Source organism: Electrona antarctica (assembly GCF_951216825.1).
Source record: "Electrona antarctica genome assembly, chromosome: 16".
Classification (NCBI taxonomy): Eukaryota; Metazoa; Chordata; class Actinopteri; order Myctophiformes; family Myctophidae; genus Electrona; species Electrona antarctica.
The window spans coordinates 16,004,631-16,023,998 of record NC_136797.1 but is presented as its reverse complement, the minus strand read 5'-3'; the positions used below and the strand labels follow the sequence as shown (position 1 = coordinate 16,023,998).

At 42.7% G+C, this 19,368-nt stretch overlaps 1 protein-coding gene across 1 annotated transcript; it reads left to right on the top strand.

Moving 5' to 3' along the window:
* Positions 1–2,610: 2,610 nt before the first annotated feature.
* Positions 2,611–16,791, top strand: slc2a11l (solute carrier family 2 member 11, like; the record flags this gene model as incomplete). Its single annotated transcript, XM_079523906.1, has 12 exons — positions 2,611–2,634; positions 5,823–5,921; positions 6,319–6,479; positions 6,792–6,916; positions 7,141–7,270; positions 7,996–8,144; positions 9,517–9,704; positions 11,114–11,224; positions 12,419–12,520; positions 13,383–13,458; positions 14,498–14,625; positions 16,576–16,791. 12 exons carry the CDS (start codon positions 2,611–2,613, stop codon positions 16,789–16,791), a joined length of 1,509 nt encoding a protein of 502 aa, XP_079380032.1.
* Between the last annotated feature and the right edge of the window lie 2,577 nt (positions 16,792–19,368).

Here is a 19,368-nt window from a genome sequence, read left to right as displayed (position 1 = left end):
TAAATCCCCCGGCTGGATCATACCAAAGACTAGTGTATAATGTCCAGGGGATGTACTGTGGCAGGTGCGGTATGCAGTCGCCAGAAGGCAAAGCTCTCTGTCTCTTCGTTCCTAGTCTCACCTATGGTCATGAAGTGATTATTTATACCCCAGAAAAGCATGTGTGTCTATTTCAAGCAGTGTTTTTGACCTGGTAGTGACTTTATAACAGGATAAACTGTCACAATTCCACTGTCCCCTATTGTGAGGAAGGAGGAGAGACCTGCACACCGCCACTTGCTGGTTCAAGAACTTTATTTTAAAGATTTTTTTAAAAGGCTTTGCCTCTTTTTAATGTGTCAATTGTTTTTAACATCATGAGTTGTGGAGAACAGCATTTTGCTCCCCTGTATGCCCTGTGTATATTGTCGAAGTGACAATAAAATCTGATTGATTGATTGATTGATTGATTGATTGATTGATTGATTGAAATACAGAAAAGGAGGACTGAGCCCAAGGGCAGGTGATATAGGGTGAAGTTCAGGGCCTACTGGACCCTCAAAAACTATACACAGCAAATAAAACAAATCAAAACAATATAAATACTAAATAGGCAAGCAAATAAAGTATATGTGATATTAGTTAATGACCCAGTATATGCTTATGTCCACTATGGCATAATGGCCCAACAAACACTCTGATAAAGCCCAGTGTCAAATACACTACAAATAGCTACCATGTCACTATAGTAGGTGCTGCCCTGATCAACATTTGTTTGAGGTTTTCTTACCAAGTAGGCTGTACACCTCTAGCCTGGCTAATAAGCCAGACCGAATCAGCCGTTGGCAAAAAAAAATTGCCTGCCGGCGGATTACGGTCTGGAGAGGCTCAATTGTACGCCCATTTCTTACACCAGAGAACTGGTGTGGCCAATCGGGACACGGTATGCAATATGGGCGGGCTTTGGTACAGTGACGTTCAATGCTTGAGACCTTTGACTGACAGTAGCTCTAACCAATTGCGTCAAAGAGAAAATGTTTGAACCCGCCCCCCGGGAAACAAGATCCATACACAGCATCTCCAGACTCAAATACCACACGACAATGTGATTTGAGTCTGGCTTATTAGCCAGGCTAGTACACCTCGTGCCTCCAGGTCCCCAACAAACACTCAAATCAGGCTTCTGGCCAAAGACGAGGCCTCTTCTTCTTCTTCTTTTTGTTTTACGGCAGTTGGCAACCAGTTTATGGTGCATTACACACACACACACACACACACACACACACACACACACACACACACACACACACACACACACACACACACACACACACATCCTTTCTCTCACACACCCTTAACTAAACTATATCCTGTCAAACACTCCTGTTTCCCTTAAGAACTCTAATAGAATTTTTACATGTCTTCTTTCCAATGAGGCCTCAAACCTGGTCACCCCTTTTATGCAATACCCTTAAAGGGGCAGTGCTACATGAGTTCATCTTTAAGGGCCTATCTAAATCTTTTTTTCTGTTTGTTGTTGTTTTTGAGTGGTGTAAACCACTCCTACAACTGGCTTTGTTAGTGCAGAAAAAATTTGCATGGTTGCTATGTTCACCCTGTTCACCCGGGTGTGATTTCATTACGTCAGACATGATTTCATTACGTCAGACAGGCTATATAAGACCTTACACCACTCAGTTCACACGGGTGTGATTTTTTAACCTGGGATTGACTTTATGGCAATGGCAACTGTCACAATTCCACTCCCCACCTATCTAATTACTGGAAAGTATTAAATGTTTGATATGCCAAAATTCAGTGTTTTTACCTGTTTTTACCTGGGAGTTGGCCACACAATCCGTTGGAACTACTCCAGAACTACTCTGCCAGGGCTGGGAGGTACGCTTCTGGCGCATGGAAGGACTATAGGCTCTGTGGGTTGACTCCTGTCCAGGCCCATCTTACGTCTCACCAGGTCCACTCCTGCTCTTACCAGGTGCAGCCAGGACCTGTGCGTTGCACCAGAGTCCCAGCACCAGACACTTCATTCAGGAGGGGTGGATTCCTAAGCCGCAATGGTTCCGCGGACTCCACCTGAGGAGCAAGGTGGTGCTGCAGGCTCCGCTTGAGGCTTGAGTAGCCCTCCTAAAGGCCTCACCGAGGGTTTTTGGGCTTCCTCCTCACGGAGGACACCTTGTGCTCACCCGGGTGCCGTCTACATTCCGGCTGTCACCCGTCTCTCCGGTGACTATACCTGGGTTGTCACATAGTCTATTCCTATGAGTCACATAAATAGAATAACTATAACAAAAAGCAGGAACAGGGAACAGGGAACAGTCCTATATGGAGACAAAGAAGGCGCCTGCAAGATGACGGCTGCTGAGACCAGCTGCTATAAAGTCATGTTTTAGTTCCATTGCTCCCCTTTCAGGTTTGTCCCTGAATCCAAACCTAAAAGTTAATAATACAACATTTAAAAGGTGGGTAAATGGCGTTTACTCCACTACACCCCTGCTTGAGCCTTGGCACAAAGTAAATAATTTCAGTACAGAGTTATTTTTCAACCGAACTAGTTAGACATTTGAATTATCTTTTCTGGAGCTGAGTGTGGACCAACATCACCACATCGCAATGTCACAGGCCCTGGCACTTCTGGTAAGACATCATTTAAATGGTTAGTTAATGGAGCTATACTGTTATTCGTATTAGTGATTAATGTGTGAGTGTCTGATAATCTCCTAGAATTTGAAATGTGTGTTTTATAGGTCTATGAAACGTAAGAAACATCACCAGAAGCATTTAGAAATGTAATGCTAATCGGCATGTTTTAAATAAACTGTGTAGTTTAGGTCAATTTTACACGGTTTAACATGTTATTACTTTAAAATCCCCAAAAATGTCCTACTTGCCCTATAGTCTACAATTATCTGAGCTGTTAATCAGTAAACAGAAGAACCTATTTGGATGAGATATAAAATGTGATTCATACTGTACATCTCTGCTGTCTGGAGGAAACCTCATAACTCTCAAAATGTTCATTGTTCAGGAAATGAGAAATATACATTTTTAAGGAAATGAAGAAAACCTTATATTTTTTAAACGATCAAAGTTGGTGTTGTGACTTTAGATATTGTCAATTACTTGCATGAGAAGGAGAGAGGTGCGGTGGAGTTAGCTGTTTTAGCAGACAGTTTGAGAAGGAGAGAGGTGGTGGAGTTAGCTGCTTTAGCAGACAGTTTGAGAAGGAGAGAGGTGGTCAGGGCCGGATTAACACCTCTGAGGGCCCCTGGGCACTGAAGCTTGAAGGGCCCCCCTTCACATGCATGCGTAAATCTTTGTGCGTGCGCGTATTTCCCCAGAGTGACAGCCAGGCAGTAACAAACACATTATTTTAATTTGACCCACATAGTAGGCAAATGGGTAAGAGAATTTGCCAGTTCCAGTGTGTATTTCAGTGTTTTTAAAAAATTTTGTCTAACCACCTGACGCGTCTTTTTAGACACAATTTATTTCATTTGAATTAGCAGGGAAAATTCCAGTGGAGCTAAAACAAAATTAAAAAATGTTGAGGGGCCCCTGGTGCCCATGGGCCCCTGGGCACGTGCCCAAAGTGCCCATATGGTAGATACGGCCCTTATATGTAGACAAGCAAATCGGCTAACCAACCTATGTGTTGAACATGGGCCTTTCCCTCTGGGCTCAACTTTCTTCCAGAGGGTCTCTGGACTGAATTTCCAGATCAGTAAAGTTCTGGTACCCTTTGCGACCACCAAATATGTACAGCTCTCCATTGTAGGTAAAGGCTGAATGCTCCCAGCGTTCTTCTGGAAGAAGCTGTGCAGAAGGTGTTCTCAGCCAGAGGTTGGTCTCTGTGTCAAACACTCTGAGGATGTTGTTGGCAGAGTGGTGTGATGAAGCAGGAGGTGGAGTGCCTCTGGTGTTAATTAAAGTCCAGAGGCATGAATTAGCTTGGATATCCATTGTCTGCTGTTCTTATAGCTCCTCGAGCCCACCCTGTTTCTTCAGGAACAGTATTTCCTACTTCCTTTTGCTGCTGTTAGTCATGGCTGCCAGTTCCCACCTGATGTTGTGTGGGAGTCCAGACTGCTTCAGATTGTGCTGAATAACCGCTAGTTTGCACAACGTCTTAAGACTAGGATTTAAGTCCAAGACATGCAGTTCATCAGGTCTGTCCAATGATCCAAAGAGGATGATGCGATCTCCCACCATGCAACAGCACATCTTATATGTTGAACATGGGCCATTCCCTCTGGGCTCAACTTTCTTCCAGAGGGTCTCTGGACTGAATTTCCACAGATCAGTGAAGTTCTGGTTCCCATTGTGACCACCAAATATGTACAGATCTCCATTGTAGGTAAAGGCTGAATGACACCTGCGTTCTTCAGGAAGAAGCTGTGCAGAAGGTGTTCTCAGCCAGAGGTTGGTCTCTGTGTCAAACACTCTGAGCCCGTTGGTGGATCCTCCCCCAAATACAAACATCCTTGTCCCAATGATGGTGGCAGAGTGGAGTGGAGGTGTAGTGCCTCTGCTGTTAATTAAAGACCAGACCATTGTGGTAGTGTCCATCTTGTACATGTAATTATACTCTCCAGTCCCAAGTCCATCCCAAGTCCATCCTCCATGGATAAACATGACCGTCCCCAAGACACAGGCTGAGTGGTTGCTCCTCGCCTCTGGAACAGTTCCAGAAACCTTGGTCTTGAACCATCTGTGGGTGTCCACATCAAATGCATAAAGAACATTACAGTGCCTTTCTGTGTCGCAATTATAACCCCCCCAGATGTAGACGATATAATCTATCATCACAGCTGTGTGTCCCCACCGATTGGATGGAACTTCAAGTTGACATTCTCCTCTTCCAGTAGTCTCTGGGGTCAACTCCGTCCAGCATAAAGCCACTGTGTTGAAGACGTGAACACCAATCTGATCCTTGTTGACATCACAGCACCCTCGAAATGAGTAGACTTTGTCTCCCACGGCAACAGCAGCCTGTCTGTGTTCATTAGGTCCTCTGTTCAGATGCAGCGTCCAGCAGAACATTTCTCACAAACAGCTCCTCCGGGGATCAAAGACAATTCCTCAAATGCTTCTCTGTGAATTAATGGCATCCTATTGTGTGCACTGGCACTTATATTGGTTCAGTGGTGGAAACATCATAAACATTGTGGCCAATCAAAGGGCCGGTGGCTGTTGCAGTCCCTAATATGGCAAACTGATCAGAGTGACGTCATCAGAAGGCCAACAACCTCCTAACTCCACCCTCACACAGCCCAGTGGGCCCACCCACCTTGAACAACAGCCAATAACCTGACCTCACACAGCCCAGTGGGCCCACCCACCTTGAACAACAGCCAATCTAGCGCATTGTTGCTGTTTTACACAAACTTGCACTTTTCAGCTGCCTTCTCACTAACAATAAAACACTAATCTTTTTAGACACCATTTATTTCATTTGGATTAGCAGGGAAAATTCCAGTGGAGCTAAAAAAAATAAAATAAAAACATTTTTTAAGGGGCCCCTGGTGCCCATGGGCCCCTGGGCACGTGCCCAAAGTGCCCATATGGTAGATCCGGCCCTGGAGGTGGTGGAGTTTAGCAGACAGTTTGGGGGTCCAATAGAGTTAAGAAGTTTTGTCCCAAGCGCTTTTTACTACTTTACTCCATTGGTTCAATATTTTCGAAACAACACACAGACGTAAAGAGTGTTCAATAGCACTGATTTATGGGAAAAAAATCTAAAACCTCAAAATGGAGTTATGCGGTTTCCTCCGGACAGCAACGAATATATATACATATTTTGCACTTATGGTTCATTTTCACAGTTACAGTGCCCTGTCATAATTGCTGCCATTTTCATCTGTGGCATCGGAGGGACATTCCAGTATGGCTTTCATATATCTGTAATGACTTCACCTTCTTCTGTAAGTACAACATTCAAGTTAAAACACATAATTTGATTACTTTTAGAAGTTTTAGTTAAGGGTTTGAGGTCAGAGGTAGAGTTGCTGGCCGGCTCCACATATGCATGTGATGATACAGTCTTCTCCATGTATGGCTATCCAGGGTTTGATGAGGTCAGTTTCGTGATCTTCATATATGGAGTGTGTCACGAGGCGTGATGGACTGACGGCCATATATGGCAGCGTGAAGTGTCACGAGGCGTGACAGACTGACAACCATATATGGATGGAGGCGTGACGGACGGACGGACTGACGGACAGACTGACATGTTTTGCAGGTTTTCATAGTAATCTGCGACCTACGGTTTCAAAGAATCCACCAATGATTATGTAATTGATGGCAAGACTTCTTTTGTAGTTTATAAAGGAGCTGGTGAACATAACATGCATGCAGCGATATGGGCTCGCCTTAGAGACGTGGCATATCTCTATCATTTGGTCCTTCCTTGTCTCAATCTACTGCATTGGGGGACTAGTGGGGTCCCTGTGTGCTGGTTCACTGTCAGCAAACTATGGCAGGTGAGTACATTTAGTAGTGTATTTCTTTGAAGGACTATGGTATGGTCGTCAGCAGAGCAGTTGAGACGAATAACAGTCTAAGTCCACACTAATTATCCATAATGTATAAATGATGGATTAGGGGTCAAGACAGCTATAGGCCTTTCCGTGGAGGTGTCAGTATAAATGTTGGACTTAGACTGTTATTCGTCTCAACTGCTTAGGGAAACCTGCGCATCACTTTTAGTTATTAATTATTTTCTAATACATTTAGAAACGTATGTTTTGCCTCTCATCACCAGTTTGTCCTTTACACTCCTTTGCACCTGCCAGAAAGCAATGCATGTTGCTGAACAATCTTGTGGCCATTAGCGGAGCCGTTTTGTTAATGCTGAGCAAAGCAGCCACGTCCTTTGAGATGATCATGGTTGGTCGCTTCCTCTGTGGCATCAATGCAGGTAGGTAGACCCAAGGGAAAACTCATTACTGCTTATGTTTTCCTTTATGTCCACATGGATGGCTGCTGCTCCATCACTCCTAGGCCCGGCCGCCTTTACAGACAATCGATTTCCATTTAAACATGTGGCTATTATATTGCTTAGTCTCCATATAGGTCATTAGTCAACTGGTTATTGATTATGGATGGGTCCCATAATGTATGACACTATGTTGTCTCCCCTAGGAGTGAGTCTGACTATGCACAGCCTGTACCTGGTGGAATGCGCCCCCAAGAGGCTGCGAGGCATGGTGGGTGTCAGTATTGCTACCTTTGTCTCCATGGGGAAGTTCTGTGGACAGCTGTTAGGGATCAGGTGAGGCTTCCGGCGTCATAGATACCGTCCAGTGTCTTTGAATGAGTCAGGTGGCATTGGGTTCAAGTGTCAGCTGACATGTGACCCCAGAATGTGTGATGGATTCAGTCCCAGTTGAAATATGATCTTTTTTATTTTACCTAAAGTTTTTTTTCTTCTTTAAAACAGATAGCTAATGTTGTCTCCCACAGATAGGAAATGTTTCATCATCATACCGCAAAGCCTACATTATGTGGTCAAAAGCATTGAGTAAATGGAAAAGTCAACAAAATAATCATCTTAATTTCTGACACTAGTTTAGAACTGCAAAATTCCTGAACGACACCCAAGAAAGGCTCTCTCTCTCTCTCTGTGTGTGTGTGTGTGTGTGTGTGTGTGTGTGTGTGTGTGTGTGTGTGTGTGCATTTCATATTACTGTGAGTTAATCGGTGATCATACTGCATATGGTGTGGTCTCGAGATCTGTTATGCTACTGTTTGCTATGTTTGTTGTAGATCCAAATAAAAGTATTCAAATGTGTGTGTGTGTGTGTGTGTGTGTGTGTGTGTGTGTGTGTGTGTGTGTGTGTGTGTGTGTGTCACGTGCGTGCGTGCGTGCGTGTGTGCGTGTGTGCGTGCACTGTATACTGTAGGTGGCCACATTGTAGCACTGGGGCAGCACACCTGTACCTGTTCTATGATGATTAAGATGATAATAAGTGATGACGCTGCATGGTGTTCTTGCAGTGAGCTGCTGGGGACACAGGACAGGTGGCCGTGGCTGCTCGGTTTCGGTGGCTTCACCGCGGTGCTCCAGCTCCTCACCCTGCCCTTCCTGCCAGAGTCCCCCAAATACCTGCTGCTGGGCAGGGGAGACCGCCAGGGTTGTGAGAAAGGTTTGACCTATTTTGTAAAGAGAACTTGTTATTCAAATACAAGTCAGTCTCTCTCTGCACCATGTAATGCCAGTATAATAGCTGACCGGATGACCAGGGGTATCTGGCTGCCACTTGGAATTAAGGTTACTTGATTGATTGGCATCAAAAACGTCCTGTCAGCTCAAACCTACAATGCAATACTTTGTTTTCAAGAGTGCTGCGCACGCACGCGCACGCACGCACGCACGCACGCACGCACGCACGCACGCACGCACGCACGCGCACGCACGCACGCACGCACGCACGCACGCACGCATCGCAGGATCACACTATGAGAACCACAGTGCACTTATGTTGACAAAGCAAACACAGTTTGATTCAACCAGAGGTCTGTGTTCCTTGTCCTTCCTCCTCTATGCCCAGAAATGCAGTGGTGTAAAGTAACTACACAAGTACAAGTACTGTACTTAAAAGTACAACTTTGAGGTACTTTTACTTTACTATTTCCAATTTTCAATACTTGTACATTCTAGTCCATTACATCTCAGAGGCAAATATTGTACTATTTACTCCACTACAATTATTTGAAAAGTAATTAATAGTTACTTTAAAATTTTAATACTATTACGAAGCATACATGAACCACTTCAACCCGATTCAGCCATTTGAACATAGCGGATCTACAAGCTTGCGACGCGTTGTGAGCTCGTATTTTCCAAAGATGTTTAGACATGTTAGACATTTGAAAACTTGTGAAATGGGACATTATTCTGCATAATAATGTATAGGCTACTTTCACTTTTGGTACTTTAAGTACATTTTGATACCAATACTTTTGTACTTTCACTCAAGTAAATTTAGAATTCCGAACTTTTACTTGTAACAGTGTACATTGTAACATTGCAGTGTATTGATACTTTTATGTCAGTTAAAAACCAAAAGGGAGTACATTTTGCACCACTGCAAAAATGCAATGTCATTTGTAGCCCCCAGGGGTCATCGCCATGTTGGCTTGTGGTGGACATTTTTGTAAAAATTCCATTTTTGCCACGGACATACAAAATGAGTGGACACGACCAGAAACACATAAATAGATAGCCCTGAATGACCATTAGAGGTCTGTAACTCTGAGAATGTTCAAATGGAACCAAATGGACCCTAGCTTACTTAAATAAAACATTTGAGAACCGCTAGTACGAGTGGACTCCTAATGTGCCATAAACCTTGGAGACTTGACATTCAGTAAAGTGGGTGTTATGATCAAAATAAGAACATTATAATGGTGTGTAAAAATCTAGAATTTCCCACAGACATGACCAAGTCTTTGCCACGGACACATTTGTCCATGTACGGACATGTTGGTGACCACTGGTCTACTCCCCCCCCCCAGCTCTTAGGAGGCTATGGGGCAACAAGGACTACAGCGTGGAGGTGGAGGAGATGTTTGAGGAGCATGTGGCGTTGCAGGGGGTTCGCAACCACACGGTGATGGAGCTGATCTGTAACCCATCCATACGCTGGCAGCTGCTTACCATCCTGGTGTGCTTCACCACACTTCAGCTCTGTGGCATCAACGCTGTGAGTCAGTCAGTCATGGTGGCCTACAAAGCAAATTCAATGGGCTATAAATATGCACACAGATTAACTCTTCCTACTTCTGGGCTGCTTCCCTACTTCCTTCCACAGGTGTTACAGATGATACTAATGAAGGCTCTGTTGCTCCAGACTGGTCAAACAGAGTCAGGCCTCACTCAGACCTTTACTGCATTGCTGTATGCTTGTTGGATGAATGTTGTGTAGTGTCATGGCCGCCCCAATGCATTTCCAATGGAAGTCACATGGTTTGTAGTCCACATTTTGGACTACAAGCTGTTGTATGGCTTTCGGCTGTGTTTCGACTGCGCCCCTCCCCCTCATACAACACAAATGTTGTGTCAAACCATGTGACTCCCATTGGAAATGCATTTGGGCGGCCATGACACTACACAACATTCATCCAACAAGCATACAGCAATGCAGTAAAGGTCTGAGTGAGGCCTCAGGGTGCTGCTATTGTGCCTGTTTGGCTCACTGGAAACACTGCTACACCAGTGGGTCTCAAAGTGTCCTTGAGTGTGTTCCAAATGTCCCCGTACGGGTGTGTAACTCTGAGAGTGTACAAATGGAACCAAATGGACCTATATGGGTCCATTTGGTTCCATTTGTACACTCTCAGAGTTATGAGGTCCTTGAAATTAAAAAACCTTTGAGAACCACTGCACACTAAATGGAACAGAGCCAAAGAGCAGAGCCAAAGAAATTAATTAACATGCACTTTTCATTCAAATAATTTAGAGCCTTAATGCCTTAATCCTCAGTATTAATGGAAGGGAATGTATGGGGATAATGGAGTAATTTAAGCTGTTTAATGCTTAATCATACTTATTCAATTAAGAATTATTAGACATTAAAGCCCCTTGACCAACACAGCTGCTCACAAACCAATTCACTATTCACACTACCATATAAAATAAATGATATGATAAAAAAAAGAACACAACGTAATTATAAAGTCTTCAAGTGAAATGGACCATTATTTTGAGGGGTGGTGGTGCGGTGGTTGCAGTTGCATTTAGTCTAATAAAAGAACATATTGTGTGATGCGATATGTGTGTCATGTAATATTATAGAATGTAATATGTAACCATGTAACTTAATGTATTACATGGGGCGGCGGTGGCTCAGGGGTAGAGTGACCAGATGGAAACCGCAAGGTTGCCAGTTCAAACCCGGGCTCCCCCAGAGTTAGTGTCGAAGTGTCCTTGAGCAAGACACTGAACCCCTAATTGCTCCTGATGTGCTGGTTGGTGCCTTGCATGGTGTCTGCTGCCATCAGTGTGTGAATGTGTGTGTGAATGGGTGAATGTAATGCACAATCTATGTAAAGTGCCTTGGATAAAGGCGCTATATAAATGCACCATTTACCATTTATTGAATGTCCTCTTCAGGTGTACTTTTATTCATTTGAGGTGTTCCGTGCTGCTGGAATCCAAACTCACCAGCTGCGTTATGCTGCATTAGGAATGGGGCTATGTGAGCTCACTACCTCTATAGCCTGTGTAAGTCCCAATTCTACCACATTCTCATAACACTTTATCAATAATAATAATAATAAAACTTTATTTGAAACACATATACACCTTTCATGACATGAAATGCAGCTCAAAGTGCTTTACAGAGCAATTGATAAAAAATAAAAAATAAAAGCAAGGCATAAAACATTAAAATAATAGCAGTAATGCAATACAGTGAGGACATGAATAACAAGGAATTTAAAAGATCAATTAAAAGCAAGAGTGTAGAAGTAGGTCTTGGTCTTGTCTACAGAGGCTGCCTGTCGAAGGTACAGTGGGAGTTTGTTCCAGGCCGTCGGCCCGTAGAAGCAGAAAGCTGCTTCACCGTGTTTTTTAGTTGCCATTTTTTAGGCACAGCGAGCAGGCCAGCAGTGGAAGACCTGAGGGGGTTTGGGAAATATTTAGGTAGGTCATGTAGGTAGGAAGGTGAGAGACCATTGAGAGCTTTATAAACAAGTAAAATAATTTTAAAATCAATCCTAAAGGCATAACTGTCTATAAATTATCCTACATTTGGAGTTTAATCTATGGGGAATTATATTCTCCTAAATAAATTCCTGGTGAACCTATATAGCCTACATTATGCTAGCAGCACCCCCATGTGGTTCACTGACTTCATTACCCATTAACATTTTCGGTGACATGTTTGAGAACTGCAGTGGTGGAAAGTAACTAAAGTACATGTATTTAAGTACTGTACTTACTGTACTGTAGGCTACAGTTTTGAAGTATTTGTACTTTACTTGAGTATATGCAATTTTCAGTACTTTTACTTCTACTCCACTACAGCCAAAATGTGTAGTCTCAATCAAAAATTGTAGTTATAATGGGTTATAGGAAGGGGGCGGGGCAGCTAAAATGAATATCAAATATCTAAATACTGAATCGAGCAACTTAAAAACTGTCTGTGGTGTTCACATAAGACTGAGTAGATGATGAGATGACCAAAAGTTTTTTTGAAAGTGAAATATTTTACTATATGTACTTTAAGTACATTTTGACGCCGATACTTTTGTACTTTTACTTGAGTACATTTTGAATAAGGGACTTCTACTTGTAACGGAGTACATCTACATTGCAGTATTTATATACTTTTACTTAAGTAAAACAATTGCGTAAGCTTTTTCATGCACCCACTGGAACTGGTTACATGTCTTCTTTCTTTTGTCCTTCTTGCAGTTCATAGTTATTGAGAGCACTGGGAAGAAGGTGCTCCTTTTCAGGGGATACATATGCATGGCTATCGCCCTCGGCCTCCTCACCATCACACTCTACCTGCAGGTAAACTCCCACCACACCGCATGATCTGCATATGACCGCCAGGATTAATTAATCCATTTATCGCGCATTGCCAAGGTTTTTCCCCTTTCAACCCTTATTTTGAAGAGCCAAATATCCTGTTACGATGACGTAATGCTGTGTGTGGTGTCTTGACCAGTTGTTGTTCTCTCACTCGGTGCAGAAAAAACCCGACAGTGAGTATCACAGCGCCTGCTGTCGGCCGTTGAAAAACCTTGTTTTCACCAGAAACGGCATTCATTGCGCCGATTTGGAGATACAGGCCATTGAAAGCAGCACATATAGAGTGCAAGTGGATGCACGCCCATCTTCAAAATGGCCACTGTCCCACTTCACACTATGATGCTAACGAGAGAGAGCTATCGATTCGATCCGATCTGACCATCCCCAAAAAAACCTTAGGTTTCGTTTTTGGCTATAGGTGGCCCAGCCTTCATCCAATCAGGATAGAGAGGGGCCTTCCGCCAATCATGATCGAGCGGGTGCGGGCCTTTGTGTGCATGCTGTTGGCCTGTCGTGTGTGTCCCCCACTGTAGTGCGTGCATGTGCACATCTTGTTACCGGGGCGGACCGGGGGGTTTTCCATATCACCCAAATCACTGAATGCTCCTTTAACTATGAGAGTGTACAAATGTACACATGTGTACACTCTCAGAGTTACAGACCCATATAAGGGTCCATTTGATTCCAAACTATCATTTAGCTGGGGACCCCCCTGGAACTCCTTCAAGGACCCCTGGGGGTCCCCGGACCCCACTTTGGGAACCACTGTATTAAGTAACTGACTTTGTCATATTGACAGAATCAAATGTTGTCTTATTATCATGTTCAATGTTTGCTCCAGGGTCAGGTCACATGGATGCCATACTGTAGCCTGGCTCTCATCTTCATCTTTATCTTCTTCTTCTCCAGTGGACCTGGTACGTTTGTGACCTACTATAATCACTATACTCTATACCTACTATACTCACTACATATTGTGAAACTTTCACATTTTATCAACCACTCAAGTCCTACGTACTATTGATGGGAGATTTAATCTGCAAACACATCGGTATCGGCCGATCCTAGTTGTTTTTGGATTAATCGGTCCGATTGTCTTTACAGATAAACAAGCCCAAAGTAACAGCTTGAACAGATCTACAAGCTCACAATATTAAATATAAGGTATTAAAGTTAAATCTGACTTGCCTAAGCCTGCAGTGCAGATACCCTGTTACCTGTATTTTTCAGACTGGACAAATTTTTCTTTTTTGAAATGATACAGAATGAGATCACATCGACATTGATAATATCGGTTATCGGCCATAACAGCAATTAATTATAACGGACATCGATATCGGCCAAAATGTCACATCGGCACATCCCTACTACGTACATATTGTTGTACATGACAAATAGTGACAATAGATCCGCTTTTTATTTTTTTTATGATTTGAAATGTTGGGGAAATATTTTAAATATCTTTATTCTTTACCAATTTTCTTGTTTTTTGAGTGGTGTAAACCACTCCTACAACTGGCTTTTTTGTGCAGAAAAAATGAGCATGGTTGCTATGTTCACCCTGTTGTAATGACGTAATGAAATCACACCCGGGTGAACAGGGTGAACATAGCAACCATGCTCAAAGCCAGGTAATGAAATCACACCCGGGTGTGATTTCATTACGTCAGACATGATTTCATTACGTCAGACAGACCTTACACCACTCAGTTCACACGGGTGTGATTTTATTTAAATAATTCTTATCCCATGATTTTTGCAACCCATTTATTTCACCCAGTGTCAATTATCTAATGTAATGCTGGGTGCTACACTTCCTCTGGGGGGGGGTAGCAGACTGACCTCATGCCTCCTTCTATGCATGAGGAGTCCAAGCTGCTTCTTTTCACCTGACGGGGGAATTTCGTGAATATCTTATCACCTATTGACATGCCTTTTTCTCTTGGATCTTCTAAGCTGGGGTGACAGCCCCGCTTCCAGGGGAAATCTTCACCCAGTCGTTCAAATCTGCAGGATACACCATTGCCTGCACCCTGAACTGGATAGGCCTGTTTCTGTTGGGGATGCTCTTCCCCCTGATAGTGGTGAGAAAACGCTCTGGGTGTAAACACACTTGGGATTCCATGCACGGCCAAAAACCCACTCGGCAGAATGCCGGAGGGTGGAGCTTAATTTCCATCCACCACCTGTAGTCTAAAAACCCGGAAGAGAAGCCTGCCGCTCTGTAAATGTACAAAAGTATCTGCATCAAAATGTACTTAAAGTACTAAAAGTAAAAGTACCCATATCGCAGAATGTCCCATTTCACAAGTTAAAAAATCTTTTGAAAATAGCCGATCTACAAGCTCACAATGCGACACAGTGTGAGCTTGTAGATCTGCTATTTTCAAATGGCCGAAATGTATATAGGGTTGAAGTGTCTGTATTCCATCCTGATTGGTTAAGATTGCCTTCAAAGGCCTGGGCTGAGCGGTCCAGGCACCTCGGCCGGTAATCCAGCCTGACAGCGCGTCGCGGGTTCGCGTCCCGAGCCCGACGACCCTTGCTACATGTCTTTCCCCCGTCTCTCTCACCCTTTCCTGTCAAGCTACTGTAACCTATCAATAAAGGCAAAAAAGCCACACAAAAATATAATGCCTGTTTATATAAATATATAAACAGGCATATTCATGTTTTGGTCGATAACTCTTTAGTCTTTAACAGTATGTCATACAATCAAAATTACCTCCAAATAAGCCACACCAATTTTGACCAGTTTTCCGCCATGTTGCTTTTTTTTCTCCTCCACACCTCACGCAAAATGGTACCATATCTCTGTAGTCATGACTCATGTCATCAAGATGTATCTGTCAGATATCTCATATTCCATTCCAAATGGCTCTGCTTGTGGCACAAAATGCCACAAGCACTGCTGGAGCAATCAACAGATGAGAAACCTTGAACGCACACTCCCAGTAGGGCAGGCCAAGGAAGAATCTCCACTATGGTGCTTGCTTCCTAAGGCGCTTCCCTCTCTCTCTTATGGTGCTTCCTAGGGTGTTTCCCCGTCATCTATGGTGCTTCCCGATTGCTGTGAAACGTTGCACCCACCTTGGATTCTCACTCTCCATAGAGGCTATAGATTACATTTTATTCAAAACACACATTTGCTACTATTTTTCAGATCCCATTCCAAAAGTACTTTGCCTTCCAAAATGTGCTGGCCCTGGGTTGGCAACCTGGCCTGGCGGAGACCATGTGCTCCGAGGTGCACACTTTTCTAGTTTATTACCATTTTAAAAACATTTGAAAATAGTGAAAATAGCCGTTATAGAAGCTCACAATACGCCACCTCGACAGGTTGTGACACTCTTGTAAGAAGAGTGAAGAAGGGCATTAATTTATGAAAGGAAAGTTGAAAGATTGAGATACAATATGGTTTCTGCCCGACAGCAACGATATGGAGAATCTACGTTGACTTAATTAGACTCACATATACAGTTGGAGGCCATCGAGGTTTGCGTGATCTGCGCAAAACCCCTTTTGGTGTTTTAAACATTATGTTATAATTTAGCTATTGAAAAATAGCAGATCTACAAGCTCGTAGCGCGCCACTCGCGCTATGAGCTTGTAGATCTGCTATTTTTGAAAAATCGTGAAAATATTTATTTCAGAAAACTGGAGGATTTAGAAGGATTTTGAGGTCAGGCCTAAATGGGTCAAATGATAAGGGACAATATCGGTGGCACCCAACTGTAGACTCTAGCGAGTTGCAGGTTTAATTCCCAAGCCCAATGATTTTTCTACATGTCACCCTCACTCCCAGACTCTCTCTCTCTCTAGTCTGTTTCCTATAAGTTCTCTCTCTCTGTTTCCTGGCTGTAAACCCCAACATATATATTTTTAAAGCTAAAGAAATCTTGGATTAGGACTATGAAAAATGCTAAACTATAATCAGGTCACAATCAATTCATCAAGTTGTCATTACCCACACATTGTGCTGCTTATGTTTCCTCATTATACTGAATTTATTCCATGTCTGCCTTGTTTTTCAGGAGCACCTGGACTACTTTTGCTTTCTCATATTCCTGTGTTTCTGCTTCCTCTCTGGGTTATTTGTGTGGTTCAATGTTCCAGAGACCAAGAATCGGACTGCCCTGGAGATCGCTGTAGAGTTCCAAAAGATGCACCCAAAAACAGAATCATTGCAAAGAAGAAAATTCAATCTGCCAACAGCCAATGAAACACAGATATGTCAGACCCGACTCTAATGGGGCTGAATCACACGTACAGGCTATGTGTGCAGCATGCACTACTACAACATTAACCTTTTCTGGATCAGAGCCCGCTTGAAAATCTCAAAAGCATTTGCTGTCCATTTTCAGAGAATGTTTATTTTCATGATCAATCAATTGATTGTGTTCCGGCGCGGATCAATGGAACTGACCTGACGTAGTATACGTTAAGTTCCTGTAGCAGGATCACAGTGATTTTGTTCATGTTATATTACCAATAAGGACAGTGTTGCTTGCAGACGATAGCCGATCGACAGGCATAAATCAGGCTTCATTGTCCAGACTGAGACACATCTTTCTTTATAAATCAGATTTGAATTGAATTTCAAACCCACCTAGGAATGTGGTTCAAATCTAATTAGCAAAAATCAGTTTCCATGTGTTTTTCTTCTTCTTCTTTCCCCCAGACTTGATAAAACCAATGTGATTCCAATCTGGATAGGCCAAACATCTGATTTGGACTTGCAGTGTGAACAGAGTCTTTGACTGTGTGCATGAGTTGCATGTCAATGCTGTTCAGTCTTTTCCCATATGACCGTAGGCCTACTGCTCAATGAATTTTGGCAAATATGCCAAACTTGCTTGAGTTTATTAGTAGCTCGCAGTAAGTCATTCTCAAGGTGCATGGTGTCAATTTAAACTTCCGCTCTCTGATGAATTCTCAACCATTGTTTTCTAGTTGTGCTTTTTTGGAGAATTTTAAAAGCATTATCAAAGTTGAGATTTTGTTTCTTCTTATCAGACAATCTGTGGCTCTCATATGGTGATTAATGATCTGCATTAAAGGACCACTTCACCACTTTTCAACATCTCTTCATATAATTGGTCCTCACTAATGTTCATGATAAAACACCACAATTTTCTCCTACTCAGTCTGTCTCTCATAGGAGGGCTTTGGGCAGTTCGGACACACGTCCACCAGTGACATCATCATTAGGCAGATTTTTATTTTAAACAAGATTTGTTTTAAAATATATTTAGATTTGTATTATCGTGAGAACGATGGCTTCAACTTTTGCATTGCAACTTTTCAGGAAAAGAAACCTGCCGTTTCTATTAGCTTGGATTCACCACCGATGAACTGAACTGAACTGCCCACAGCCCTCCTATGAGACACAGACTGAGTAGGAAAAAATGGTGGTATTTTATCATGAACATTAGTTAGGATCAATTATAGGAAGAGAAGTTGAAAAGTGGTGAAGTGGTCCTTTAAGTTCCTTTGTAATTTATCCTGATTTATAATGTTGTGTTTGATGTATTGTTTTTGACTGTATTTTATGTATTGTAACCTCGGCTACATTGAAAATGAGGGCTTGCCCTCAACTGTATTTCCGTGTATAGATAAAGGTGATGATGATGATGATGATGAATGACAAGGGGATTTTACAGGCAATCACACCTCGTTTTTATAACCCCAGTAAAACAGGAAGTAATGCTACAGTCTACCACAATATTGACCACAATAAACTATGAAGTGATGTTGATTGATTGATTAAATGATTGATTGAATAATTTATTAAAAGTTTGCAGGAAAAAGTACATGAAAGTTCAGTTCAATACAAGGTCTGCTAAAGACCCAAGAAAGCCTATGGCTTGTTTCCATTGGGATTCAATTCAATCGGAAAATGTTATCCGGATAAACTTAGGGAATGACAATGATTTGAAACCTATGTGTTCTTGACGATCATCATAGGTTCAATTCAATTGACCCATGTCACTATTTTCCACAGACAGGTGCCAGGCAACAGCAGTCAGACAAGGTTGTGTTGCATGTTGCCATGGCAGGGTTGTTATATAGAGCAGGTTATCAGGATGTTCTGGCCTTTGGCAAACAAACACTGGGGCGAACATCAGGCTTTCTCAACACAAAACAATCACAAGGGAACGGGATGGAACTGTTAGCATTCCATTTCCAAAATAGTTAAGTCTGCAAACTGAAATACTAAATAGACAAGGCCTATACAAAATGAACATGCCATGCCTTACTTAACAAATACAAGTCACCTTTAACATTTTTGCCCTTGGAGTTTTTTGTGTTATCCTTTTGTACCACCTATTTGCAACTGTTAATAAAGTATTCGATCAACCTACGGTTGTTAAACATGTGTTTCTTTAATTGTAGGCTATGTCAAGGATGAAAAGAGGCAAGCTCACAACTGTGATGGTTGTGCAAGCTTCTAGATCGGATATTTTCAAATTGCCAATATATATATATATAAAGTGGTTAAATTGATTTAGATGCTATATGCTACTGTAATAACTAATTGTACTGGACCCCATGGAACCCCCTCAAGGACCCATGCCCATGAGGGTCCCTGGAGGCCTGGACCCCACTTTCAGAACCACCGGTTAAACTAAAGGTATAGGCGCCGCATAATAGGCTACATCCTACTTTGTTCCATTTTGTGTATGCCTATATGCCTTGTTGTTTGCCACCACGGGGTATTTTCCAACATATTGACATTATAAATAACTTTGTCACTATAGTGCGTAGGCGGAGACCCCATAACGTACGCGCATGCCTCCACCCATTGCATGTGTGTGCGCCTCTGA